Source organism: Ixodes scapularis, unplaced genomic scaffold (assembly GCF_016920785.2).
Source record: "Ixodes scapularis isolate PalLabHiFi unplaced genomic scaffold, ASM1692078v2 PGA_scaffold6__148_contigs__length_123643588, whole genome shotgun sequence".
Classification (NCBI taxonomy): Eukaryota; Metazoa; Arthropoda; class Arachnida; order Ixodida; family Ixodidae; genus Ixodes; species Ixodes scapularis.
The window spans coordinates 4,586,714-4,614,518 of NW_024609881.1; the positions used below are offsets into that span (position 1 = coordinate 4,586,714).

Sequence of the window (27,805 nt, forward strand, 5' to 3'; positions counted from 1 at the left end):
TTTTCTTTTCTTTTTTTTTTTTTTTCTATTTCGAGATTGCATAAACATTACCGTAGAGCAAAAACATGCACAAATCCCCTCATTAAGGTGCAGCTGGGTATCTCTATAGGTTCAATTTTCTGACAAGCATTGGACATTCTGAGGCCAAAGTCCATAAATAGTTACATTAAAATTAGCTTCGAAATGGATGAGTGGAAGCTTAGGAAGAACCACGACAAGTTAAGCTGCGCTCTCGTTCAAGTATGGTGCATCGGTGCTGAAAGGCTTGGAGAAACTATCTCATATTCGATAAGGAAATATTTGACCAAAACCGTTTTCCACTTCGAATAGGTCTTACACTCGAAATCCAGCATTTGCACATCCCCAAAAAATATGTTCCGTGTCTCCCGAGTTTATCTGCAGGATTAAGATTTCACTTTAAATAAAAGCAGGGGCAAAGCGAGAGCACGGGCATATGCTTTTTCGATTGGTAGCGCCCTGCTCCAGATCCGGCATGCGGTTTCACAGAGCCGACACCTCGAGGGCATTGACTGAGCGTGTAAGCAGACGGACAGCTTAATGGCCAGTGCAGTGGGGAAGGCGGCCTCACCTGCTCTGCGACTGCTCGTTGGATTCCCGACCCGGGGAGGGCACGAGCGAGTCGCTGCCCGCACTGTCCTCGTCGATGAGGAAGTGCGACGGGGGAGGGTGCCTGCGGCTCTCCCCCTCGCAGGTCCGCCGGAACGGAATCTGGCCCTCTGCGGGAGAAAAGACGGTAGTCAGCAGACGTTCAATTGGCAATCGGATGGAGATCGGTGGACGACACACTCTTTAAGAAATTCGGCACCATCTAGTGGTTCAAATATCGATATAAATGTTTTACGCTAAAGGCCGGGTAAATTTCGTAGTAACTGTTTAACGGCAGACGCACGAAAGAGACGGGGTTCTTTGCCACGCAGTGGTTCCTCTATCTCCGTTAGTTTCGACGACGACGAGAAACTTCCCCTTTGTACATGTGTCGGTGCCACCAATATCTGCACCTACGCTCCACCGTTCCGACCCCTTCAAAACTCGTCGTATTACCGGACTTATAACCACAAACTCCTCACTGGCAGAGAAAGGGTCAGACGTTCCAAATATGGCACTTGAAGGAAAGCGGCCTCGTGGAGGGTCCCGTTTGGGGGGGGATATATTTTTCACACCGCGTTCGCAAAATGTAGATTTTGTATCAAAGCTTGACGTGCAGGAAGCTTCTCGAACCATTGGCACTGTGAGTGCCACTTAGACACGTGTAACTGCATTCTTTTTATAATGCAAGTGCCATTTTAAAGCGGTCGTATACAAGCAGACGTGGGGACTTGGGGGATGCGTGAGGACGCATGCGTGGCCAACTCCATGTTGTCGCGCCCGTCGAATTTCCTACAAGAGCAAGGGCCATGTGTCCCGCAATACCTGGAGTTTTACGCCACTGCAAATCTCCGCAAGCAGAGCATATAAAGTTACTCTAGTCCATCAAAGTGCCGACCCGATGCCGCGCCAACGTTGCAATGCACGCGCCTTTGGCGGGGCTCACCCTTGATGGCCTGCGCGAAGGAGGCATCGGTTTGGAGAATGTTTCCTTTGACCAGCTCCAGCGGCCCTGGCCGGTGCGAGAGCCGGTCGTTGAGGCCATCTGCCAGCCGGGCCTTCTTCAGCTGGCGCTGTTTGTCCTGCAGGCTCGGGTCCACCGTCGTGTCTGCGGGGAAGAGGGACGACGCCGCGCTTTCGGCAAAGTCGGGCCAAATCGGGGCACGGCCCACCGCGAGATCCTGTACGAACGCCCTTGCACCGAGAGACTGCCCGACCCATTCTTCTGGCTCAATATCCGGAGGTTAAAAATTCTGAAACACCCCCCACCCCCCTCGATTCCTGTCGGACGTCGCGCAACGTCCAACGGAAATCACATCGACCGCGCAACCTGCGGCGTCGGTACCTGTGGCGAGCTAGTGCGTAGCTGGTTCCTGCGTGTTTATTGCACCGTAAAACCTGATTCTGCCGTGTTTCTGATCTGCAGTATCAATTCCTGCGTCATATAACTTATAGCACATTCCACCCTCTCGAGGTTATCGCTCATTTCTGATAAAATTTTGCCGTTGCATCCCCAAAAATCACCCACCTGATATTTTTCACCACTTATGTCTTTATCGTGGGTGGGCAATCAATTGGGATTTTTCGGTAGTCAGCTGAGGCTCTCGAGCTTTTTAATCTAAGGAAGAGCCCATTTCTCTAGACTGGCACCTCACAAACTTCTCATCTCGGTAATGACACAATCTAGAGGTGCAGAAGCCTGCAGATCTCGTAAGCTGTAATGGACAACTGGGGAGTGTCCGGCACATACAGTAATGAGTCGACAGATGACCTCCTAAAGTAGCACTTTAACTGGAAGAACACTTCGCTTAGGGGGAGGGATGGCCGGGGAATTGTAGGGACTTGGGGAACCGTTGATGGGGAACCCAGTTTGAGGACCTATGGCCCAGTGCAATCCCGTCTGAACCAACCTCGACGTAACCTCAAACAAGGTCCAACTCAGAGTAGCCCAGTCAAAACACAAAAATTCCTAACCCAGCCTTAAATTTGAAGTTTTTAGAAAAAAACTATTTTTCCTTTTCATTTTTATCTATGGTGGTTAAACAACCAATAATGCACACTCCTGTAAATTTGTATTACAATATTTGAAATACTTACGGTGAAATAAAACATTTTTGGTAAGCCGATGATGCAAAATCATGTTTTGGAAATGTGAAACTTCTGTTTCCTATTTTCTAACTGCTGTAGCTCTGCACCGGTACGCCCTAGAATGGTCATCATACTCTCGTTGGAAAGAGCATTTCTTTACAGTTTCAGTACGTTAAACTTCTTTGTTCGAGAGTAAACACTCTTCGGGCAAGAGCACCATAGAAGTCCAGCTTTCCCGTGGAAGACGCTATGCACATGGACAATTTCTAACTGCTGTAGCTCTGCACCGGTACGCCCTAGAATGGTCATCATACTCTCGTTGGAAAGAGCATTTCTTTACAGTTTCAGTACATTAAACTTCTTTGTTCGAGAGTAAACACTATTCGGGCAAGAACACCATAGAAGTCCAGCTTTCCCGTGGAAGACGCTATGCACATGGACAAAAATCGAAAAGCCCGCCCCGACTGAACAGAAAACTAACTAAAACCAACATTTGTTTATAGAAGGTCATGCGGGTTCGTCTGCTTCGTATTTCGATGATCCTTGCCCTGACCATAATTGCTGACGCTGGTTTGTGTATTGGAACCATATACAATTCATCACCCGTTTCATAATCAATGTCCACATGTCGACAACAAAATTACACTCCAAGAAAGCATTTTAAGCTAGGACTTGCTCAGCAAGGCCATGGAGGAGAGTGTAAGCAGAAGGCACCAGCTATGCTCATGGTGCCTTTTAGTTGCTACCACCACCAGTAACATCAAATGTAATGGTTTCGAAACTTCAAATACGTTTTCCTCAGTTTCACTTATTTGCAGCAACTCTCGTTTTAGGAAATCTATAATTTCAATGAATTACGGAAATCGTTCTTCGCTGTGGATGTCTCTGAACTGAAATTTAACGAGAAAGGCGGCTAGATAATTACTTTTCTATTTCAATAATGTTCTTATTGCCAAAAATTAGGGTTTCGATAAGAAGGAAATGCCCAATTAATGTGGAATGCTTTTCAAATCGTCATTTTGCATAGAAAAAGTGCAGATTTCAGGATAAAAAATAGATAGCCGCAGCCCCCCATGCTCCAGTGACGGCTGAAGCTTAGAAATGCTCAATATTTTGCAGCAATTTTATACGATAGATTTCCTTGCCAAGTGAGGCGACTTGCATCACTAGCTCTATACCTCCCCCTGTATCTTTTCGGAAAATCGTCCTACGGAGATGAAACATCATACGCCGCATTCAGGCAACGAGATGAATAGACCCTTTAAATGTCATCAATATTGAGCGACCGGTTTAAAAGTTGACAGTTGAAGGTGGGGTCACCCCTCAACGCAATCGATGCACCTGGGTGTAAATTAAACATATTCTGGCGTAGCTTACACTAGGCTGACCTGACCAACATCAGTCTTTTCAGCTGACCACACTGGCATACAGGGCCTCCCAAGGCAGACAATGCACACGGCCCAGACAAGCTATTGCCGCTCTTCCCTGTTTTCTAAGAATCGAAAGGCAGCCAACAAAACCACCGACGGGATGGAAAGTGCTACTTTGGGGCAGGGACCGAAAGCGGTCGCTGCCCGTCAACGCCCTCTCCGAGCAAAACTGCACAAAAAGGCACCGATGCCACATTCCCCATCCATGTCACATGGTGCCTGTGGAGGAGGGCTATGAAGCGGCTCCATTCACATTGGGAGTCTCGAAAACAAAATATCTATGGCACGCACCTTCGAGAATGTGTTGCTGGATGAGCTCCTGTCTGTCGGGCCTCCGTTGGATTTTGTTTTTGAGGTAGTCCCCCATCTGGGCAGAGACGGAAGGAAAAGTGGCGACGACGACATCAGTACTCTCTTCACCCATTCGTTGATTATACTTTCGAAATTCTGGAGGTCACTCTGGAACTGGAAAGCAGAGTTTGCAGAACTCTCCAACATTAATAGAAGACACTAAAGTGGTTTCTGAGGTTGTCTTTTTATGGTGAAAACTAAATCCATGTAGTACCCTGATTATCTCAGAAAACTTGAACTTACACTAATGAGTGGCCCTCTCCTTATTAAAAATGCGACCAAAACTGCAACACGCTTCTTTTCCCGAGATATATTTCAGAAAAGAGGCATGTTATATGTTTGGTCTCATTGTTAATAAGAAAAAAGGTCACGCACTATCATAATTCTTGACATTTAGGATGCCTAGCGCTTATCGGTTGAGTTATTGCAATAAAGAGACAAGCTCAAAATCCCCTTCAGTGCATCGTTAAGGATACCGTACAATAACAAGCATGCGCCCATGTCGCTATTAGTGCCTATTCCCCACTTTTGAGACATTTAAGAAATAACTAAAGAACATATTGAGCAGACACCTCCTATTTTAAGCAAGTTCAAAAATATGCGAAAGACTCATGAAGCGCCCAGTCGCCGTGGGTAGCCATTATCTCCGTGACAAGCATACAGCATGGGCATAGCTAATGCACAGCGCAGGTGAAGCGGCTTTAGTGACAAAGACTACATGGTGTACAGCCAATCACATTTCAATTGTCCTCAATAAACCGTATTTACTTGCATAATGAACGCACCCCCCACAACGATCGTCAGTATTGATTTTTTTCTTTTCCTGCGCAACCGCCGAGTCAATTAAGCAGCTAAGTGGCCAGGCCAAGCCAAGCCAAGAATGGCAGCACATGCGTGCGAGTTATGGCTGAAAGGGGAAAGTTGCAGAAGCGATAAGCAGTGTAACCGTGCAGTGTGCACGGCCAACAAAATTGAGGTTGAGGATTGCATGGCTCTCGGAAATGTTTTGTCCGTCGGATATATATGGTACTGATGTCGACGAATATATGACCCGTTTTCGGATGGTGAAATTGTGAAAATGCTAAGGCCTGGGGACGGTGGCGTCAGTTTTTGTGACGAGAGCTGCTGACACAAAAACTGCATTGAGCGCCGTAGTGTACTTTTTCGTTGGTGAAAAATGCCGAGGCTTTTCATGCACTAGTGCACTCGGCTATCTAGGCAAACGACTGCCGTTCTGAGTTCCGTGATCAGACCAAAGAAGTGCACACTAAGTGTTCACCTTCTGCATTTTTGCTCTTGGACCTAGCAAGCGCCCGTCCCCCCAGTTTTCCACGATTATCTCCCAATTGTAAGTGGGCGCTTGCTCGGTATTTTATGGTAAATATCTGCGCTATTTCAATTAAACTGGCCTGTATGAAGATTTAGGGGCCACACCAACTTTAGATTCAAAAGGTTTATTTTGTGTCAAGTTACAGCCTCATTTGTAAAAAGCAGCTGCACAAGCGGTTGTGCCAAACAAAAGAAGATATTGTTACAGAATGTCAACAAAAATGTGACAACAACCTTGCTTGCATATAAACTTAAATGACTACAAAATTGTTAGTGGGCTTCAAATAAGTTTTTTGATGTCATATCTAGCCTAATAAAAAGTTTAAAATAGATTTTTCTTTTTTTTTTTTTTTTCTGACCAGTTTAACGGAAATAGACAATTTCTTGCTGATACCAATAAAAGTCTTAAAGCAGAAAGTGCAGAACTAAGTTCAACTGAAATCTCCCGTAAATTTCACTATGGAAATAGCCATATCAGGACTTTTCGGTCATTGAGTTTCAAAGTAGCAATCAAAACCAGTAAAAACATAAAGCTGAAAAAATGAGCATTTTAAACAGAAGTCCACTTTTCATGAATGTTTCGAAAGTATAAATCTTCCTGAGCACTTTTTTTTTTTTTGTGTGTGTGCGTGTGTGTCAAGATCATCAGCAGAACAAAAACGATTTCATTAGAAATATTCTTACACAAATGAAATCTTCTAACAATATTCTTTGAAACTTTAGCTAGCTAAAAAAGCTATCTTTCAAAATGCAATTTTCGTACTGCCTGGAGCTGAGCTGGATGGTTTGACATGCTTCTGAAGGTTCTACGTGCTACGTTCAGCTGGAAACCCTCAGAAGCAATTTTGTCTTTTAAGACAGTTTGTAGCTGGCCTCAGTAAGTGAGATCTTACCTTGGCCCTTTCGAGGTTTTTCCTCTGTTCATGGAATGCGGGTGAGGCCTTGAGAGCTGCCGGCAGAAAGGGGAGAAAAATCCTTCAAACCTCTGGAGGATAAAAGGAGCACTGCTTCGTGGTTTGCAAGGTCTGACTGCAACCGGTTATTTGCACAGGCTTTCTTCCCCAGCCTGGCTTCCCTTAAAAACGTTCGGAAGAAAATGCCCCCAATTAATTTTTCCACTTCTTTACCCTCTGTGCCTAAAGATTATGATCACAAGGGGGGCATGAAATGCCACACAGATAAAAATATATACTATCAGATAAGCGCAACATCTGTAGGGCTCCAGGCTTACATATGATTTCCCTACATGCAAAATGCTGTGAACAGCCTTTTACAAAATAGAAACAGAAGCAAACAACCACCAACGCAACATTTGATTTTGTTCTAGTGCAATGTCTTTCTTTTTTTTTAATGCCACAGGAAAACTGGCAACTGATTAGCAATTAAATGCTGCTTCAAAGTTGGAAGAATGAATTGTCTGTACTGCACTCATTTTGCAACTGTACACCGATGCACCCTGGAAATCAATTTTTCTTGCATTGATGTTATGCTGTCCGGTTTGAGCCTCTGAAACTTTCACCTGATCAAGCACTACCACCCTGCTGCCATAAAAAAAAAAATGCCACGTCGAGTGGCAAGAGTAAAAGGCGAGGGAGGAAACACTCACATGGCATAATGCCTTGTTCCACCAGTTGAGTTATGGGTCGCCGAAGCATAAGCTTCACCTTCAGCGCTGCTCCGGCGGGAAAGAAACCAAACACGAGGAGACAAAAACAATTTAACACACTTTCATCTGGCCACGCAATTAATCAAGGTCACAAGAATAGCAAAGGTTTGAACCCACTTCATGAAACAAGCTGGCAACACTGGATCTCTCTGGCCAACAAATTACGGCGCATTAATTACACTGTTTCTTCGGTTTGAACATCCTCTCACAGTCCTCAGACAAAGGGGGCTCATTCTGAAGACAGCGAGGTTGAAAATATTTCTCTTCTATTTGCATTTCTATTCATACGAAATATACACAGCTCATCTGCCTTACAATCTGAATAGATATGTACTTGGTTTTGACAACGCCTAAATATTTTTGTTAATATCAAGTTTTATTTGCAAAGTCTATGGGAAGGATTAAGACAAATTGAAATACCGAAATCAGAAAACAAACGTGCCTCCCTAGACTGAAAGGTCTGTGGAATCCGATAAGGTATAACTGAAAGCTCTAGGAAAAAGTACACAAGCGTTCCGGGTGCCATGCCGAAACAACGGCCGTCTGTACAGTGCCTGGAACGCTTCTTCAACTGGTGTGTATAGCATTCTATTTTGCCCATGCATCAAAAGTGGTCCCAAACAAATGACGTCTCGGGGGCCAGCGTCTCATGCTGTCAGATGTCACGATCCTGGCAGTTGGTCGAAGAAGCTCCAGAAAAAAAGACGAGCGAACGTCAGTGTTGTTGCTGCAGAAGCTTCCATGGACTGTCGAGCAAGAGAGTGACCTGGAGCAGGTTTGCTTGCCACTGTGCCATTGCTAGGATCGTGACACTTCTACGTAGTCATGGAACAGAAATTGAGAGACCTCTCTCGAGGACGCAGTGAAGACACCGGTCGGAGACACATTCCAGGCACCGTAAGCAGGAAGGACACCCTCGAGCAGGAAGGGGGGTTGCTCCACTTACACTCCTTGTTCCTGTCCATGGCCTGGTGCAGGGAGGCTTCGTCCACGCTGGGGGGAGAGGGGGTGGTCCTGTCTCGAGGCGTCTGCTCAGCCATCAGGTTCAGCTGGTAGTCCCTGAACCACTCCGGGTAGATGGACACAATGGTCTCCAGCAGGTCCTGGTCCAGCCGGATGCCCCAGTACACCTGGCGGTCCCCGTGGCCTGGACAAAAGTAGATGTGGCATTCTTTGAGGGCTGTCCGAGCAAGAACTGGCGAGGAACGCTCCAAGGCACCCCCATCCAAGCTCCGGTCCGAACAGACCGAGGAAAAGCTGAAGTCTTTCCGTTTTGTTCTTCGCTTACTCTAAACTCTCCATCACCCTTACTGTTTCCCCTTCGCTTGCCCCTTTTTTTGTCTAGCACGAGCGTAGTTGCTCCTCAAATACAAAAAGTATCAAGCACTGAAAAAAAAAAAAAAAAAAGCCACACAAGGCATTTTGTGTTGTCTTATTTTGTCTGTCATTGTTGTTTTCAGAGCGTTATCCTTTTTAAGCTATGAACCAACTCACCTAACTAACTACTCCTCTGGTTCAACAGGTCGCAAGGTTGCCAATCACTTTGTAGGGATTTTACTTTTCCCGAGTGCCATCTCTCTTTCTCTCCCTTTTCGTCGATACTTCTGCTACCCTGTTCGTCCCTAAGTAGAAAGTGCAGTCAATCCTGCATGCCTGGTGGACCAGTCGTACGGCTAACTTTCGCCGCATGATGGTGCTCCGCTCATACCGATGCACAGAGAGTGGGATCAGGTGATGAAAACAAGGTAATTGATTGGTAAAGCAAGCATGTAACTCCCACCACACTGTCAGGCTAGGGCTGAACGGAGTATAGGATCTCCACTGTTTGGCGGGGGAGATACGCCCACTCTTCCGGTATTCTTTTTTTGGAATGGGTCATTCTCCGCTTTAGAGATGGACGAAATAGTCATTGAACTGAATGCTCTACACTTTTTTTCACGTCATGTGCGAGCAAAACCGAAGCTACAAGTACGAGGACATTGACCCGAGATTCTTGCACCGCACAAATGCACATAATTGGCAGAGACAGAGCATGGAGCTCTCTCTAATAGATTTTGCTACGATCGTGCATAGAAATCACGCAAAGCGTGACAGCCAGCCGTAGAGCAAACAAATGTGACCGTGACGTGCCCATCATCTGTAATCGTTCGTCCTTACCGTCTCTTTCCTCTCGTATTTGCAGCAGAAGTTGCAACTTCGATTTAGACGGCCATAAAATACTGGGAAAGCACCCATCTCACTTCCCCTCAAAACTGGGTTACTATGGACGTGGGCGCTTGTCCGGTCAAATTGGTGAGAACCAAGATGCCAGCCAATGAAGAGCTTTGAAGGCAGGGTGAACGGAATCGGAGAAAGCACGTTACTTCCACGTGATATCCCCGTCATTGCCACTGGCGGCCTCGTGGCTATCACAACGGAGTGAATATTTTCGGCCGATGCCGGCGCTTTGGAGGGTGTGGGTGCTTGACTATAATTTGCAGGATTCCCAAGTTTGTGAAATGTTGATAATGGCCGCTTCTATGAAGTGGGTGCTTCCGCAGTATTTTATGGTAGTTCCGATGTGTCTCGATGTCTGTATTATTTCTTCCATTTTTATTTTCTAATTGAGCTTAGAGAGACAGAAATCACAATATCGACTCCAAAGAATGGAATCAAGCCCTAGTAACACGCTTCAAGGTTGTTTCAGTCATGTGTTAACATAAGAAATACTGGACTATCCAAAAAAGGTCCAAAAAGTCCATTAGTCACTTAGCTTATATTTCCATCTAGGAGAAACTTTACTCACATGCCACTTACTTTTAATGACCTGTCCACTAACTCTGTGGATATTTTTGTTAATTACGAACATTTTAAGCGTGAAGTTGAGTCACTCTTGTACACATAGCTACCATATTATTTCTAAACCTTTTCTATAATATTGTATGCGTGGACGTATATAAATGTTGTTATGAATGTGTAACTGTTTGTGAGCATGCTATATTTTGTACTTAAATGTCTCGTACAAAGACTTAGGTGGTTTTGAGGCATGAAGAACCAAATAAAAATTAAAAATTGCAGATCTATGTTACAAACAACATCCCTTATAAGCGCAACGGTGGTCATCAGACTGTCGCAGTGTTGGGAGGTAGGCAGCGCGGCAAAACAGATTGTTTTACGAACGTCCATATAACGGGAAGAATGGCCCACCGTAAGAAGGAAACCTCCACCTCCACTGCAGTAAGGCAATTTATCAGGCTAGTGCACGTTGCACTGGTCAAGTTGTGCCTCCGCAGTGGGAGCACTCTCCCACAAAGCATTTAGGTGTAGTCATTGGCCCAACTACAAAGGGCCAATCTGGTCAGCGCAAGAAGACCGCAGCATTGTTCCGCGACGCAAGTAGGTACCGCACAGCCCACAGTTTCAAATGCCATTTGTCAGCTTCGGGATACCTGCGAGGCAGCCCTGTCGCTACTGTGGTCTGCATAGATTACAGGCTACTTAGGCAAGAGCAAGTGTCTTTTGGCATCCGCGCAGGAATCTTGATGCGCAGAAGTTTTGGGCTCAAGAGGTGGATTGTCTGGAGAGATACCTCCTGTGTTGCAACTGTTCTCTTCTTGGCATTCGCGTCTGGCACGGCCCGCGACACCTCAAACTAAGAGCCGCATTGGCACTGAGTGGGACAGTCCTGTGGACAAAGGCCAAGGATTTGGATGGACCGGGCTTGCGTCCATGGGCAGCAGACTGCAAAGAGCCTGTAGAGCTATTGGCCGTGAAATTACACCCACAATCACTTCGTCAACCATGCAGAAGGGCCGATCACTACCCGATTCCAGCTCGTTGCCTGTTTGGTTAGCATTTATTTGGGCCGCGGAGTGGCAACGCTGGCCGCCCAATCCTTCCTACCTGACATATAGAAGGTATGTCTTCTCTTGTTAAAAAATGCTGACACTATAAACACACTTTTACAAATTTACGAACCGTTTAACCTCTTCGCTACTACTCATGAGTGTGACTCATGCCATCCATTACGAACCAGAAAGCCTCATCTCGAGCATAGCTTGTGTTTCGGTTTCAGAGCTTGTTTTGAGATCTCTCCGGCGGATGGCAATGCTACGACTATTGGTCCCAAAAAGAAAAAAATATTTATGTCTGCAAGCGTGATAAAAGGCAACATGACCTCAAGCTTCAACACAGAGGTTCACTTTAGCTGAAGAAGAAATACAGAAGCTATTATTTGAAAGTGACAAGTGTTTTAACATTTCCCATGACAAGTCTGACCATCTTTATGCTTAATCGGAAACTTTATTTAAAAATGTAGATTTGCACGAAATTACAAAAGACATCCACCTGGCCTCCAGGTGTTGTTTGTTGCTCTCCACCCTCTCAAATATTTCGGACAGTATCCCTCAGTAACCAACTACTCAATAGATACATCAGATGGCCAGGAACTAACAGCGAGAGCAACAAACAACCTTTGGAGGCTGAGAGAATGTTTCAATTTTTGGGCGAAGTGCCTCTTTTAAATAAACTTGCATGAAATGATTTATGAGCACAAAATTAGTATGCAATGGGCTAATATGAAGATCGGTCATCTTTTTGTTTGTGTCGACCCGTCACATTGAGAGAGTGTTTTGAATTCCGAAAGACAGAAGCAAGTTCTCTGTTCACGTCGATCTGTCAAGTGGAGTTCAAAACCCACCTCTTCTCAAAATAGTGGAATGCGGTCACAGGACCTACAGTTCTCCCCAAACTCGAGACGACAGGCAGGCGCCGTGCAGCGATCATTCGTCCAGCTACCTCAATGAATCAGTTCTCGACTTCTGTTCTTCAAAGGCGAGGAGATCGTTTGACGGCCAGGTTTCACGCTCTTTCAACTACTGAATCCGAGTCGAATAAGCACATTCTTGGGTGAAAGGCCTAGGGGTGTGAAACTCGGAAGAACCGGCGGGCAGTTCTATGTGGCCTCGTTGCTTCTTAAACCGAAGCCTTGCACCCACCGCCAACGAGAAACAAACGCTGCAGAAACTAGCGTCTGCAACCTCCCCAAAGTTTGTTTTTCCCGGGAACTGTGGACAAAGAACTCTGGGTAGCACCGGGAGCTTTCTCCGAAAATGAGCAGGTTCTTTACGGGAAAGAGCGCGAATGGAGCAAAGCGGCGGCAGCCAGACCAAACAGTCCCAAACCTTGCAAAAGCAGACGCGCACATCCAGCCCGTGCTTTAATGAAACGAGACCTGCATCAGCAGCCTCGTGGTATTATGCAGATTCCTGTTGAGGATGTTTCAGACTGCCCCAGAAGCGAAATTTTGACCCCCAATAAAAGAATAATAATAGCCCCATTTAACCCCTTAACCGTTTCAGACAAGCCTAGCTCGTCACCGTGGGGCCGTCACCAAACTGTTCAGGACGAGTATAGCTCGTCCGCTTTCCCCGGTTCACACACTCGACCATTTTAGACGAACAAGGCTCACTCATGGCTTAGCTTGAAGCTCTGCCAACAGATGGCAGCGCTGAATTGTTTTACAATTTCGCTCCCATTTTGTTTGTGGCTAGAAACTTGGTTTTGTAGGCAAAAAATGTAATTTTGAAGACAACAATTAAGCGGTTGAGGGTCAGATTTCACCCAAAACTTAAAACGGTTAAGGGGTTAAACTACAGCCAGAGCTCGCACCTACATTCGGACATAAGAAACAAACCAAATGTTAAGGGCGAAAGCCGACCAATGAGCTCAAATCGTCACTAATGTCTAAACGCAGCATGAACGACTTTGCATCGACACCACCAGGAACTCTGGTAACAGAAAGTTTGCGCGCGATAGCGAACCATTGGCCATTATTGTCTGTACAACATGGAGTGGCTGGAACGCAGCACAATCATGTCGAATCAAATGACATCACTTGTTCCATATGCCTACACCGCATTTGTGTGTAACCACTGCGTGCAAGTCTAACAAGAATCCTGATATACTTTGGTCGTGCTGAGGAGCCCTATGTTTGTAAAGGCTTCATGGAAGCTGCACACAATTCTTCATATGGGCTGCTGCTTCAATCAGGTGCTATGTGCAATGTAAAGCCCATATTACGAATGCATACTGCAAGAATACCTCAAACACAAAGGAGCTAAATCAACTATGCAGCCAAGGGGAACCTACGAGAAGCTATGTTATTTGTGGGGTATAAGCTCATACCAAGCGCAAATGTACTACCGAATTGACGGCCAACACCTCGGGAACCGATGGGTACGTGGTACCTAAAGTCGTGACAAGTAAATGTTGTGGCAAAGTCGATACCTGACTTTCATGGGACCTAAAGGAAGCTATAATCAGGGTGCCCAAGCTTGTGGCAAGTGCAACATTCTAGCAAAGCCATTACCCAACATCTGAGAGATGTGCATGCAACTACAGTTGAACCTCGATTTTACAAATTTTCCGATTTAACAAACAAATTCGGATTCCCTGCGGAGCGCAGCCAATGCGCGAGGTCTCCCTTCCTCGATTATACGAAGTTCCGGATTTAACGAAATAATTAGCGGGTCCCGGTGACTTCGTTTAATCGAGGTTCAACTGTATTTACGGGGCTTAAACTCGCAATAGGAACAATAATGTGACAAAGTCGATACCCTACTTCCACGAGACCTACAGAAAGCCACATTCAGGGTGACTAAAGCCTGTGGTATGGCGAAGCCGATACCCAGTGTATGGTGCAATGTTGTGACAAAGTCGACACCCGACTTCCATGGGACTTACAGGAAGCCACTTTCGGGTGCCTGAGCTTGTAGTTAGCGCGACATTCCAGCAAAGACGATACCCAGTATATGAGATGTATACATGCAAAGATCTACGGCACCTAAACTCGAGATGTTGTAGCAAAGTTGATACCTGATTTCTGCGGGACTTGCAGGAAGCCACATTCAGAGTGCCTAAGCTCGTGGGAGTGAGGCATACTAGTGAAGCTGATACCCAACATCTGAGAGACGCACAGTGTGTTGTCGAGCGCTATTCGGGTGTAAATAAACCAATGATTGAAAGTTTTTACAAATTTGTCTTTATGGGGTGCATTGATCATACTCAAATTTCATGAGTGTAGGTTCTAGGCAAAAAGATTTAAACCTGAAAAATCTTGTTTTTCTTATGCAGAGAGGAAAATGCTAAAAACCTTTTGGTTTATGCTGCACAGATTGTTCCACACATGCTCTAATCTATTAAATCTGCTTGCAAAAATTCATCTAAAAAAAAAATTAATCTTTTTTTTTATGTTGTGCCATCTGTGAGTAACAGTACCAACCAGGTTTTTAACGTTTTCCTCCTTGCGCATACAAAGTTGTTTAAGCTTATCGTAATACCGTAAGAGACAGCTTACCTAAACTCAAAAGCAAATCGACTGAAATAAGGAGTAAACTAACTTTCGGTGTCGTGCGATAAAAAAAAGTTGGAAGATTTTGTGACCTACAAAACTTGTGATTGCAGAGAGGGATGATGGACCAAAGACGACTGTCCTTCCCAGTCAGCGGTGTCCGCTTATCTCCCGTCGTGGCTAAGAAACAGCATTTCTGCCGAGGTCACCATTGGCCAGGACCCTGCAATCACTAGAAGTGGGCTATCTTTTGGCGTTTTTGGAAAAATAGCAAATTATGTCAAAAATATGGGTGGGTTAATTGTTTGGGGAGGTGCACCAATTTTATTCCTTACCCTTAAAACTTACACTTATGAAATTTGAGTACAATAAATGCACCACCTAAAGACACTTTTGAGAAAAAGTATAATCACACTCAGTTCATTAGTTTACTTACACCAACATTTTTAAGCCCCAATAGACCGATCTCACCAGGTAGTTCGAGAACGCCACCGCTGCCGACATGCATCGTGGGAGCTGTAGTCTTTCTGCACGCGCGACAACCCCGCTGGAGGTCTGCGCGAGCAGAGCACGAGGCGGCATGAGCTCTCTCGTGAACTGGCATGTGCCTCCTATGAACTAGTTATGACGGCGTCACGCGTGCGTGGAACACTTGGTGAGATCGGTCTATTCAACTTCTACGATGCCTAAACTAGATAGGTTGTAGCAAAGTCGGTCTCTCAAAGAGGCGGCTTGCGATTGGCCGACGAGCGCTCATCGTCCCCGCGCTGAAACTGCTGTTGGGGTATGCCCTGCCTTTCCTGAGCGGAAAAATTCGCTCAGAAAGGGATGCATCCCGACCTTATATCACACTTTTAATAGAGAAATTGGCATCGCACGATTGCAATTTTTTAATTTTTAGGATGCTTAGGGTTCGTAGAGTCAGTTATGGCCAAGAACAGATGATCACAGAATCTTCTTTAGTTCCCCTTTAAAGGGCAACTCCGCTCAATTACAAAGATTTCGGGATAATGAGTGATTTTGCATTAAAAGCTCCAGTAAAACACACTATGTCATTTGCTTTGCGAAAAATGGGATATATATTTTAAAATCTAATTTTAAACACAAGCAGAATCGAAACCAGAACTTTAGCTCCGTCCGGCAACATTGGCCTCAGGCCGCCAAGAACATGGCTATCACGTGGTACGATATGTCACGCGATTCTCTATGCAACGATGGGAGGGAATGGGGCGGGCGTGTGCCAGTCGTGGTGGTGAAGGGTGCAGTGTCGTCTGCACTGCACCCTTCACCATGTTTTGGTGCCTACCACATTTGACGACGTCTGCACAACTGCGGCATAAGTGTGCGCACGTAGTGCCCGTAGTGTGGACGAAACTTCAAAAGACAATAATCACGAACAGCGAGATGACGACGGCAGTTGTGAACTTGTGACGCGAAAGACGGCGGTAACGACGGTACCACGGCGGGGCAGCCGGACGGCTCTCAAGAAGCGTGCTGTGCAGGCACGCGAGAGGAAACGTCTCTGACGTCACCCGTTACGCTTGCCCGGAGGAGTAAAAACAAGCTAAAGGGGGCAATGGTGATGACGTTTAGCTCAACGTTGGCTACGCCCACGAGGTAGCCTTGACTGCGCTGTTGGTTGCGCTGCAATTCGCCCGCTCGAGTCAGCCGATTTCGGCAACTTGGCGAGTTGCAAAGTTTGCCGGACCGTTTAAGCAACATTTAGACCAAACTACGTCATAATATTTGGCGTGCGGTCTTCCTATGTGGTACTGAAGAGGACTGTATTGTTTTTTCAAAAACGAAAATGAAGCGGAGTTGCCCTTTAAGAGTAAAGAGGAAGCTCCTCCCACCTCTTTCCATTTTAGCAGAGCGAACGCTGGAGAGGAGGTCACCTCCTCTCCAGCGTTTGCTTTACCAAAGTGAAGAGAGGTGAAAGGAGCTTCCACTTCACTCTTAACCTGTCACCGACCAGACTGCATCAAACAATGTTTTACGCTCAAACCGTTCAGTACTACATCACAGCGAAGCTGATGAAAGACGTCTGTGGGACCTGAAACAACCCACAGGTCGCGGTGCCCCAGCTCGTGTCAAGCCGAATGTTGTACCGAAGTTGACGGCCGACTTGTGCGAGGAGCCTCCAATCGCGGCGCGTCAGCACGTGCTGAATGTGCGGGGAACAGGAAGATAAGGGACGTGTTTACTCCGGTCTCCTGAACGACAGCGCCCGTTCTCCTCCGATACTCCCTCCTGCAAAAACCTAAAAATACTCGGGGAGGCGCCTTCGCTCGCGCTGCCGAAAAAAAAAAGTGTCGAGACTGTGAGCGCCTTCAACGAGATGCCGAGGAGGCGCTGCTGCCGGCAAGGTCCCTCCCTGACGGCTGTTTAGGCTCGCGCTTTCGGGGAACCACAAATCACAATTGGCAGCAGCTTCCCCCCAACCGCCCCGCTGGCCGCAACAGCGACCGTCATCGACGACAACAGGCCTGGAGAAAACTGCAAATAAGAAAGACCGGGCGTTGTTCTCCAGATAAACCGAGGCCGGAATCTTGTGCCGGTGCTCGCCAGGTTCTGTCGGTGCCACCGAACGCGGGACAGCAGGGGCAGGTGCCAGGACCTGGCTCCCGAAAACCGCGTAGACCGCCCAGCCAGCCCACCGCTAGCCCGCCAGATTTGTCACTCGAAACACCATCAAACAGACTCACACACGCCTAGAGCACCGTGAACCACGATCAATCTCTGCCATTTCAGGTTCGGTGGTGACGAACGTCCGCTAGATCGGCTGTGCAGCTCTGTTAGATCGGTATCATATGTCCTTTTTCTTTTCTTTTTCGGTGAAAACAAGCGTGAAGTGAGAACTGAACAGCCGGACAATTTATTCGAGCGCTGTTTTTTCGCTGTTCCTCGGTGTTGGGCCGTCGAACAGTGCGATTCCGTTTCGCACGCAGTAGAGATTGTTTGGTTCGTTCATGCGTGCGACGTAGGTAGGTACGAGGTTTGTTTCGAGTCTAAATCGGCTACATCGGCTTCCATAACGCATTAACAAGGAGAAAAACGGAACAACCAATACGTACGATGTAAGGCATTGGTTGCGACGGGGCGGTCCTCATTTTTCTTTCGGCCCCGAGGCTACGAGTGCTTCGACGCCGACGCCCGTTGCGAACCGCGAAATTCCTTCGGTTGTCCCGATGTCCGCATTTATCTTCGGCGCAGGTTGCGCAGCTAATGTTTACGTCGCGGTGAACTACGACCCAGATGACAGGTGTGCCGTCTAGCCCTAAGTACAACCCGCTTCGCAAAACAGGTGTCTCCCTTCAACCTCCCTGGGTTGCTTCACCGCATGGCACCACGAACCAAGGTCGCCAGGCGAAGTCTAGAAATCCGCCGGCCTTAGCGGCGGCGAAATCGCATCATCGCGACGCATTTGATGTGCGTGCGCGTGTTTTTTAGCGAATGGATAAAACGTTTTTCAACACGACTAGGCCGCAATACGGCAAAAGTCCGGTGAACTTTTTGCTTCGTGAGAATAATTGTATAAATGGGGGTATCCAAACTTTTTGGCCAAGGGGCCGGATTGGGGACCTTCGCCAGACTTGGGGCCGGAAAATACTAAATAGATAAGCTCAAATAAGCATTTAAATGCAATTTTTTTTTTTTTTTTTTTTTTTAACTAGAGCAAAAATTTAGGAAGAATTGCACGTGGAAAGAAACACTTTTTAACCCAGAGAATTCACCAGGAATGTTAACGTTGGCATGTTCACAAAGGGGAGAAGACTGACAATATTGTTAAATGCTTAAAATTGGAAGAATAAAAACACGAAGGACGAGGACGAGACAACAACACACCCCGTTCACCCCCTCTTCGTTTCCCGGTTTCCCTCGTCCTTTTCGCTCCGATCTCGGGCACAGCGCGACGTTTTGTCTCCAAAACCAGACGTCGTTCCTAAACGAAAGAGTGCCGTCGTCTCGTTCTCGTTTCCCTTCTCCAGGGATTATTTTCGTCATTCTTGTCCAGCTCGCTTGCACCTTTGCATTTAATTGCAGTATAATCGTAACCTTACAATGCAAGCCTTTCACACTTGTTGGTGTTAGACTGGTGGCAGCTGATAAAACCTGTTTGCTCTACTGATGTCTACCCCTTGGTTAAGTCAGTTGGTAGAGCGCTCCACTGGAAATGGACTTCAGTTGACTAGGCCGCCAGTCAAATAACCTCTGCCTGGTTATGTCCACCTTAGAGAGCCTAGGGTTAAGAGAGGGGGCAACTCAAACCGTTGGCAATTTCATGGCGGACGCTTCAGCTCCGCCGAGAGATTCCAAGTGGGCACGCGTGGCGTCGTCCCATGGCGAGGAGGGAAGCGGGCGCAGAGAGGGGGAGACGCTTGCGGACGATCAACGATTTCGTCACTTTCTTGGAGCCGATATTGCAAACGCGGCCCATAAATCAAGCGCCCCCGGTCGAGCATTGGGAAGCACCCACGATGAATAATATAGGTTAGGAAACGTCAAACAGTCCAAGAGACAGAAAAATAAATAAATAAAGGACAAACAAGGGAACGTCTCAAACTCAGTGGCGGCGTTTTTTCGGTCCCACTCCTTTTCATATTGTATCCAGGTCCAAACGCCAAACATAAAAAAAGTAAGAAGCTTTTGAAAAGAAAAAAAAAATGATATTTTTAGACACTCTGGTGTCTAAAAAACACGCGTGTCAAGAAATAAATTTTACGCGAAAAAAAATTTAAAGAAATATTGACGGCGAGAGATTTATTTGAAATTCTGAGCGCAAAGACCATGACGTCACGGAATGGTCATTCGCTCAACGAGATGGTAATTCGCTCTTTCCACGTCAACGTGAAGGCCAAGCCGATTCCCCTCTCCTCCACGCGACTTTATTTGAAATCCTGCGCCAGATCGTCATTCCGCAATGACCATCTCTGTCGTGAAGGCGAAGCCACTCCTCCTCTTCTCCACGCGCCCAAAATGCCAAGGGAGAAAACAAGTGGAAAGGAGGCGACTACCGACTAAAAGGCACCACACACGTAGCCTAACAGTTATCGCGCTCTCCTTCAACGCAGAAAGCCAGGGTTCGATTCCTGGCCGCGGGTACGCATTGTTCTTGACTCTAATGTGATTATCTGTTAAATTCGGGAACTGCCTGCTGAATCGAGATTAGGATGTTCTACACGCCGAACCTTCTGCGCTGATTGTTCCAGAAGCCCACGCGTGTACAAAAGGTGAGCCGGAGCCAGTTTCGCCCCAGCGTTCGATCCAGCTGTTACGCCGACTTCGTCGCCCGCGACGCTCTTACCCGATCAGCTCGCGGGCACCGCCATTTTTGTGCGCAAAGAGCTCACAATCGGCAATCGTTGGGGCGGTGCATACTGTCTGCGGAGAGTGTCTTCTTTGTATGACGTCACACACTACTCATAAAAAGAAATATTGTCCGCAGATGGAAGCACAGAGCAAGCGTGCGTCGAACATGCTGCAGGCTTCTTAGGATGGATGATTGGGCGTGTTGGGTATTCATCATGTAGGAAATAGCGCTAAATTAAACTCACTCGCACTGAATATACCCGCAAACGGAAGAAAGATCGCTCAAGTCGCGCTATTTTTTCTGGTGTGCGTGTATTTTCAGTGCGAGTTTGATTTTGCGCTTTTCCCTACATGGATGCTGCAGACGCTGGTAATTCGTGTCTAACATCGTGTCCCTTGCACGACGTACGATTCAAATTTGCCACTTAGGGCGTCAGGTAAGCTCAGACGATAGAGAGTTTTGCTTAGACTCTTTGAACATTTCTGGAGGGCTGAAAATCCTGCCCTGCGATTTCAGTTCGAGCTTCAGACTATACCATGACTTCAAGCACCAAGATCACTCTAGTGTCCTTACCAGGTTGTACGTTACGAAGCGCTCTCTCAGTGGCGGCGCTGCAGTCGACTTACACATGATACAATTCGATCCGTGGGCTGGATCAACGGGATCGCTACCACAGCGCACCGCGGACGAGTGTGAAAATTAAAAAAGGCAGCTAGCTGTTAGCGAGGTGTATTGGATAAATGGATGGCTCGTTATATATATTTTTCCTACTGCTGGCCTAAAGCGGCAATGTTCTCATTACGCGCGAGAGTGTTTGTTCACGCGAGCTAACAGACCTTGGATAACGAAGGATCTAAAAAAACAACTAACCTAACAAAATATACATAAAAAAAAACAAAACAACACTGGTGGTTTTAGGTGCCAAACCAATGAAGAGCATCTAGCCCGCCCCAGCGGAGGGCTGGGGATTAATTTCCGCAACAAGTCTCCGTCAGGTAGCGGGCATCCCGGCCGGCATTGGAGCAAGCCCCGTGGGGATTCAATTTCATTGGGAGTATATTGACGGGCAGAAAATTTTAGTGCTTAGGCTACTGCCCTAAGTAAGCGCTTTCCGGCACAGTTTTCGCGGCAGTAGTCCTGTCTTGGGAGTAAAACGAGGAAAAACTTGCGATCGCCCTTTTGCGCTAACAACGTGTCGCGCTATGTACATACGTGTGAAATAAAAAAAGAGTGAAGAGCTATGCTCGATGAAAGTTGCTTCGGGCGGCTTCTAACAAACGCACTAAGGAGAGCTTAGGTGAGTGCAGTCACGAGCGCTGGTACACCCATTTCGGTCCTGGCAGACACCCAACACCTGCCTCTAATGTGAGAAATATCATTCACGTCGTCTGGCAGGATAGGTCACACCCAACCTGGCGTCAAGGAGTCGCCTCCACTCCCACGCAGTGCCGACGGGTTCTCCTTTCTTCGCATACTAGACTACCGCTCCCGAGTCGCGCGTCGCCGCAGGCACCCGAATCAAGAGACAATTTTCGATCCTGTTGCATCTACGAGAGATACGGCCGAGAATCAGCCAACCCCGACCTTACACACGAGTTTTTCGAAAACAACAACAACAAAGCGAAGAGCGAAAGAATCGCGTTGCCGATTTCTGACACGACGGGACGGCAAAAGCGAGTTTGGACAACGACGGCGACAACCCTTGACGAGCGGATAGAGTTCCTCTATGGTCCATCGCGGTTCATCCAATCATATACGAGGATTAGATGAATTGTGAACCGCTTTCCTTCCCATTTGTTTAGCCGATGACAACGCCCTTCTCATACTGTTAGTGACTCTGAAGTGCAAGGTTTGTCCTCATCACTCAAGTACCGGTATTATCAGAGCGCAGAAACCTCATAGCGAGATTTCAGGCACCAGGTTCTGACAATGAGCAAAGGCAAAATTGACTGTCTCTGTATGCGAGGACCGCGAATCTCGCAGCGTGCGTTCCTCGTCGATTGCAGCGCTGTGACTGGTCGGAGTCATTTTGGAGAACTTTTTGGAGCAGCCAAAAGTTCGTATTGAAGCGGTAAAAATAACTTTTGGAGCGGAAGCACGCACTTCACTTTTGTTCGTACCAATGTCCAACTAAAATGTAACGTTTTTTTTTTTTTTTTCTTGCCTTCCTACTTCCGCGCAACCTTTCGACAGTGTCAATTGTATGTTAGGTTTGATTCTCCCAAACAAAGAACTAGCTATCAGGTGAGCTGCGCGTAGAAGCACCAGGCACGGCAAAAATATGCTGATTGATGAAGGGCAGTATAAACTGCTACGAATGGTTACTTTAGGCACGGTACTCATGGTAAACGAAATAGTATATTTCACCGAAACAACCTTAGAACAGAATAATTTTGAGCACCTAAATTGATGTCTCGTTCAAGCTCAAATTGTTCTCAGAAAAACTGCAACTAGTAATTCCGACAAAAGAATTGTCATTTGATTGTGCCCTTTAATTATATTTTACATGTAGAACTCTATAGAAACAAAGATCGGCATGTGGACTAAAAACACGCTTTCTTAAAAACCAACCAGGCGAACTCATTAACGCATTCCCGAGCTTCCAATCATTGCTCTAGGTAATCTTCTTTTAATTTAATACATTGACTGTCCCATCGGTCATGTGTAACCCAAGCAAAGGCGATAACTAAACGAGACCGTTAACAGAAAAATAAACCCACGAGCAGTCCATATAAAGCTTCTTGCACCATCCAAGTAAACTCGCTAAATTCCGAATTTTTAAAGCTATCCTCAAAAGATCGCAGTGTTTCATATATAATAGTCACTGTTCCATTCAAAAATATTTATTGCAAGGAAGAGTTGTTACATACGACTCATAAATATTTCTTTCCTTTTTTTTTTTTTTTTTTCTAAGATATTTTACGTCTGAGTGTGTAACGTTTCCCTTTGGAGGAGTGCTTTCCCCTTAGTACACGGATGCGCTGCGGCAAAACATGACACGCAAAATCGCGACGCCTCCTTCACGGTTTGCTTCACTGCAGTACATCAGTGCGCTGGGAAAAGCGCACTCAATGAGGCGAACCAGAAGGGACCACGAACGTGAGAAATATTCGCGAAACGTCCAAGTCAGGCACGTAGCCAGGATTTTGATTCGGGGCGGGGTGGTTCCCTTTTATCCTCGCAATTTCCCCGCGACCAAGAAGCTTCTGAATCAGTGGCGGTCCGTGCGAGTATACTTAGGCGAGACCAGGACCAGTGCGCCCCTGTAAAGTCATGAACATTCCACCCCGATATCGTTTCATGACCTCCATAAATAACAGAACGTAAGGGCGCAAAGAGACGTTCTCCTTCTCCTCTCTTGGTGTAAACTTCCTCAGTCTCGGGCAGCTCCAAGATTAAATGAAGTATTAGCGCAATGCTGGCGCGAATTCCTCACATTTTCGGCTAAATACAGCAGGATGTAGCAAGGTCAGCACTGTGGCGCAGTTGGGCACAGATGGCGCAGCAATCGTAACACTGAGCTTGCCAAGCTATCCCAAGATAAAAGAAAAATGCAGCCAACTCCAAGCACCTCGTTAAAGCCCTCTCGAGTCCGCCCCACTTTCTGGTGGCCAGAAGCGCCTCGCAGCACCCTCTCACGCGCCCTTTCTCCCAGTAAGAGTCCGTGACCTGGAGGTGACACATGCAGAGGCGCGACACAGTCCCACGAGCGACGGAGCCTCGTTTTATCCCCCACGAAACATAGAGAGCGCGAAACACGAAGGCTACGCAGGACAAGCGGTTGTCCTTGTCTTCCGAAAGACAAGTCTTCCACTTGTCCTTGTCTTTCTGTTTTCGTGATGTTTAACCAACTAGTTCAACAAATCATTTTGCTATATTTCATTTTTCACAGTTTCTTCCATCACCGAAAGGATCAAACCTACTGACTGCAGTGGGAATGTGTTCGCATCGCATTAATTTGTGCGGCAAAGCGTGCAGTCGTGCGTGAATAATGCGTCGAAAATCGACGGTATCATCACTGGACTGTGATTGGCAGCTCTAGAGTGACAATGCGGCATCGAAATGGCGTCTTTCTGCTTCATGAGTAGTAAAGGTACCACAGGTATCTGAAGCACCCTGTTCATGACGATGCGTGCTTAGATCCGAGACTGTGGTGCGGAGAAACTTGCAAGTTGAAAGAGGAGTCAACAGTACAAAAACGCCCCCTACTTTCGTTGTCTTTTCCTTCGAAACGTTCTCCTAGCGTTGTCTTTTCCTTCGACTTGAAAGTTTCTTAATTTTTTTTCGCACCACAGTCTCGGATATAACACAAACATTATGATTTATTATCACCAGCTCGGCTGCACACTCACTTTTTTTTTGTTCTTTCTTTAAGCTCCGTAAGACAAGTCCCGAGGCAGCCTCGTGGTACTCGGTCATTCTTGCAACAGGGGGCCCTAAAATTAGCGAGGAATCGCACATCGTGTAAGGTGGGTTTTCTTTCCTGGCATCTTGGCGCGGCGATTAATACGCTTTATCAGACATTCAAATTTATCAGCTCGTCCTGTCAGTTAATAATCCATTAATGCCTCATGTTTTTTTCACAAAGAATAATTGTAGCTCGGGTAAAAAAGACAAAAAAAAAAAAAAAAAAACTGGAGCGTTTGCAGCTTGACGAAGCCGAAAGAAGTTTTGTTTCGTCATCAATAGTTCTGCCCAAGTTGCAGTGACTGTCGGTTTCTGTCCCGACCAGTGACTCGAGCTTGTCAGCGCATCTACTCCCTTCAACCCTGAGATGACAGTGCGGTGGAAGCTACGCGCTCGCCGGACCAATCAGCCGCCTCCCTTTCTCCACCGAACCCCGCTTTCTGCACACGGGTATGGGCAGGAGCGTGATCACGTGGCGAAAGGTAGACGGATAAATGGCACAAGAAGCTCCTAGTTTCCACAGCACTGTCAACTTAGGGCTGAATCGAGGGTGCTCAGCAACCCCGAATTAAGGGAAAAAAGGTGACAGTTACAAAAATGCAGGAGAAAAAAACAACTAATCTAAATGAGCAAAAAAAAAATCGTATGTGTGTGTGTGTGTGTGTGTATTTTTAGGTTAGGGGGCGCAAGATATGTGCCAGTTATAAAGGGTACAGCCGTTAATTATTCTAATCTATTCCTCCAGATGCCTCATCTAAAAAGTGCCTCGGCGAGTGCAAACATATTTTGTAGCTTGTACTCAAAATCAATCGTTTCAGCAACGCTAACTTGCTCGTGAGCAGGTTAGCGTATTTCGAGATGTCATCAAAGAAAGACCGAAAGCGGCGCTCTCATTGGCCAGAGGCACGACGTCATAGTTCGCTGGGGAGCGCTTGTAACTAACAGAGCAAAAACAAATAACAGGGTGCCGTCAACGCCAGAAATTGCTTACGTTAACGTCTTACACGCATAAGCTGTAGCGCGCTTGCCCAATGAATGCATCGAGTGCGATTCCAGGAAAGCCGGCCTTGCGTTATACTTCTTTTTTTTTTTTTTTTTTGTTACGGCGTTACATGAAATCTTTGTAGATATTCGAACTTCAGAGCTGTGCATGTTGACTATGTTTGATAGAGATCAGTGGGTCCGACTCTCGATAGTAAAGTGTAATGACACGGCTAGGACTTAATTTTTGTAATCCCCTTAGCTAACCGAGAGTCAACCAAAACGACTCCACAAAAATAACAAAAGACAAAGAAACGCGGGGGCAACGAAAACCGGTCGCAGACGACATGCCGTCCCGGCTCGTTTTAGCAGACGACCGCGAACATGGTGCCGGTCGCTCGGAAGCAGACGACAGAGGCAAGAGCAAAAAGCAGACGACAATCAAGATCCGGCGGCTTGTCTCGTCGGCACAGGACGCTTCAAGTTGAAGAACGGTAAAATAAGAAGAGACACAAAGCGGGAAAAAATCACGTTCATCGGATGAACTCGAGCTCTTCCCACGCGCGATAAGTAAAAGCAGTGGCGGAAGCATGCAAAGGAGGGGTGAACGCACTCGGCATTAAAGGGAGCCTCAAAGCGACGGCGGATGCAAACAAGATGGCGTCCCGGGGGAGGAAGCGGAGGCTGCAGCGCTGGCCGCGTAGCCCGCTGGGCGACGGGCCAAGCAGCGCGTTCCTCCCGAAGGATGCTCCCTTCGATCCGTCGGGGCGGCATTCGATGGCGGGCCTCCAACGCGTGGCTCGTTTGTTTAGAGGCGGCGGAGAAGTTGGCAGCGTCATCGCCTGCGGCGCAAAGCGTCACCAAACTCCCGTGTTTCTCGCTTGTTTTTGTATTGCCCCGCGTGTCGCGGCTCATGCCGGGCCTCGCTCAAGGCAATACCAGCCAGAAGACAAGGCCTCTCCCCCGCGTCATCACTAGTGGCTCGGTGCACGCCACGCGTTTCCGACTGGTGTGTTCAGCGTGTGCCCGTGCATCGAAACGGGTCCCGAAGAGGCAACAAATGACGTCACAAGAGCGGGAATGGCATGCTGTTAGATGTCGCGATCCTAGCGGTTGGGTTCGGGTAAAAAAGCACGACAGCGTGCGAGTGTCGCTGTCGCTGCGAAGTTCCATTTCTGGCTGCCGAAGCTTCCGTGGAGTGTCAAGCCGGAGAGAGACCTACCGCAGAAGAGACGACTGCCTGTCACCGACTCGCGTCAACGTCGTCGCCGGCGCGTCTTGCTGCGTCCCACAACGGCACGCGGCAACGCCAGGGCGGACGCGTCTGCCGCTTGGCGGAGACTCTCGTCGAGCGATCAGCGTGTATTTGCCGCTTGGGGCGGGATCCACTAATGATGACGTCATGCGCAGGCCTTGTCTTCGAAGTGGTACTGCTCAAGGCGACGTCACCCAGGCAGTTCAAGGCGGAGCGAAGCGAGGCAATCAGCGGAAGACGACCACCTGCCGCACCCCGTGACGTCACCAAATCGCTTCGGGAGAAAGGAGGGGGCAGGGGCCTCATGCCAAAACAAACGAGGCGTGAACGAGAAACACCCGTGTTCAAACGCAAACCGACGTGAACTTTTTTTTTTTTTTGCGAGTTATTTGTTAGTTGACACAAAAAGCATCAACAGGGTAGAAGGCGAATAAAGCATCGGCTCTTGAATCTAAATGTACGGCATCTAAATCCCAATGATCTTCAGTTCCAAACAATATTAGCAGAAACGAACAAAGCTTACAACCTTAACTGACCGGTAGCCTTTTGTTGTCGATCTAGAAGAGATTAAACAAAAAATCAGTCTCGCTCGCAAACTCCACTTGAACCATTATCGCCGTTCTTCTTCCTCATATGTGCAATGTACCAGACGGACAATAAAGCTTCAGCTCTCAAGTTTCGGCAGCGCCCCTGGCGAGAAAAATCAAATATGTATCGGGCGCGTTTCGGCTCCACATCATCGCGCTTTTTCACGTTGCTGGCGGACGCTAAGCTAGCAGAATTTCATTGGTGGATTAAAACTGTGGAAATAAAGACAATAACAAGAAAGGTAAAGGCCCTGTCACACTGAGGCAACACGACGGCAACAGCAACACAACACGTTGTCCGACAGTCGGGCAACTTGTTGCTCGCTCCCCGCGTTGTTCGACCACCCGGTCACATCGCGGCAACAGCAGCACAACATGGACGACAACGAAGATGTTGCCTCGGTACGAGAGCTTTCGGCAACAAAAACAGCAGCTACTTGCTTGGACCACATGTGTTGCCCTGA

At 47.2% G+C, this 27,805-nt stretch overlaps 1 protein-coding gene across 2 annotated transcripts in view; it reads right to left on the reverse strand.

Moving 5' to 3' along the window:
- The window catches only part of LOC8037775 (myocardin-related transcription factor A), a 238,807-nt gene that overhangs the window by 26,623 nt on the left and 184,379 nt on the right, over positions 1 to 27,805 (reverse strand). The window contains exons 1-7 of one of the 2 annotated variants that reach the window (XM_029993258.4): positions 17,875 to 18,124; positions 8,417 to 8,617; positions 7,411 to 7,476; positions 6,698 to 6,753; positions 4,416 to 4,491; positions 1,553 to 1,714; positions 590 to 737 (exon numbers count right to left, since the gene is read on the reverse strand). In XM_029993258.4, coding sequence (XP_029849118.3) covers positions 590 to 737; positions 1,553 to 1,714; positions 4,416 to 4,491; positions 6,698 to 6,753; positions 7,411 to 7,476; positions 8,417 to 8,510 — 602 coding nt within the window. In that variant the 5' untranslated portion in view covers positions 8,511 to 8,617; positions 17,875 to 18,124. Of the gene's footprint in view, positions 1 to 589; positions 738 to 1,552; positions 1,715 to 4,415; positions 4,492 to 6,697; positions 6,754 to 7,410; positions 7,477 to 8,416; positions 8,618 to 17,874; positions 18,125 to 27,805 lie in introns of those variants that run through there. The other variant, XM_040499811.2, reaches the window with a different exon arrangement.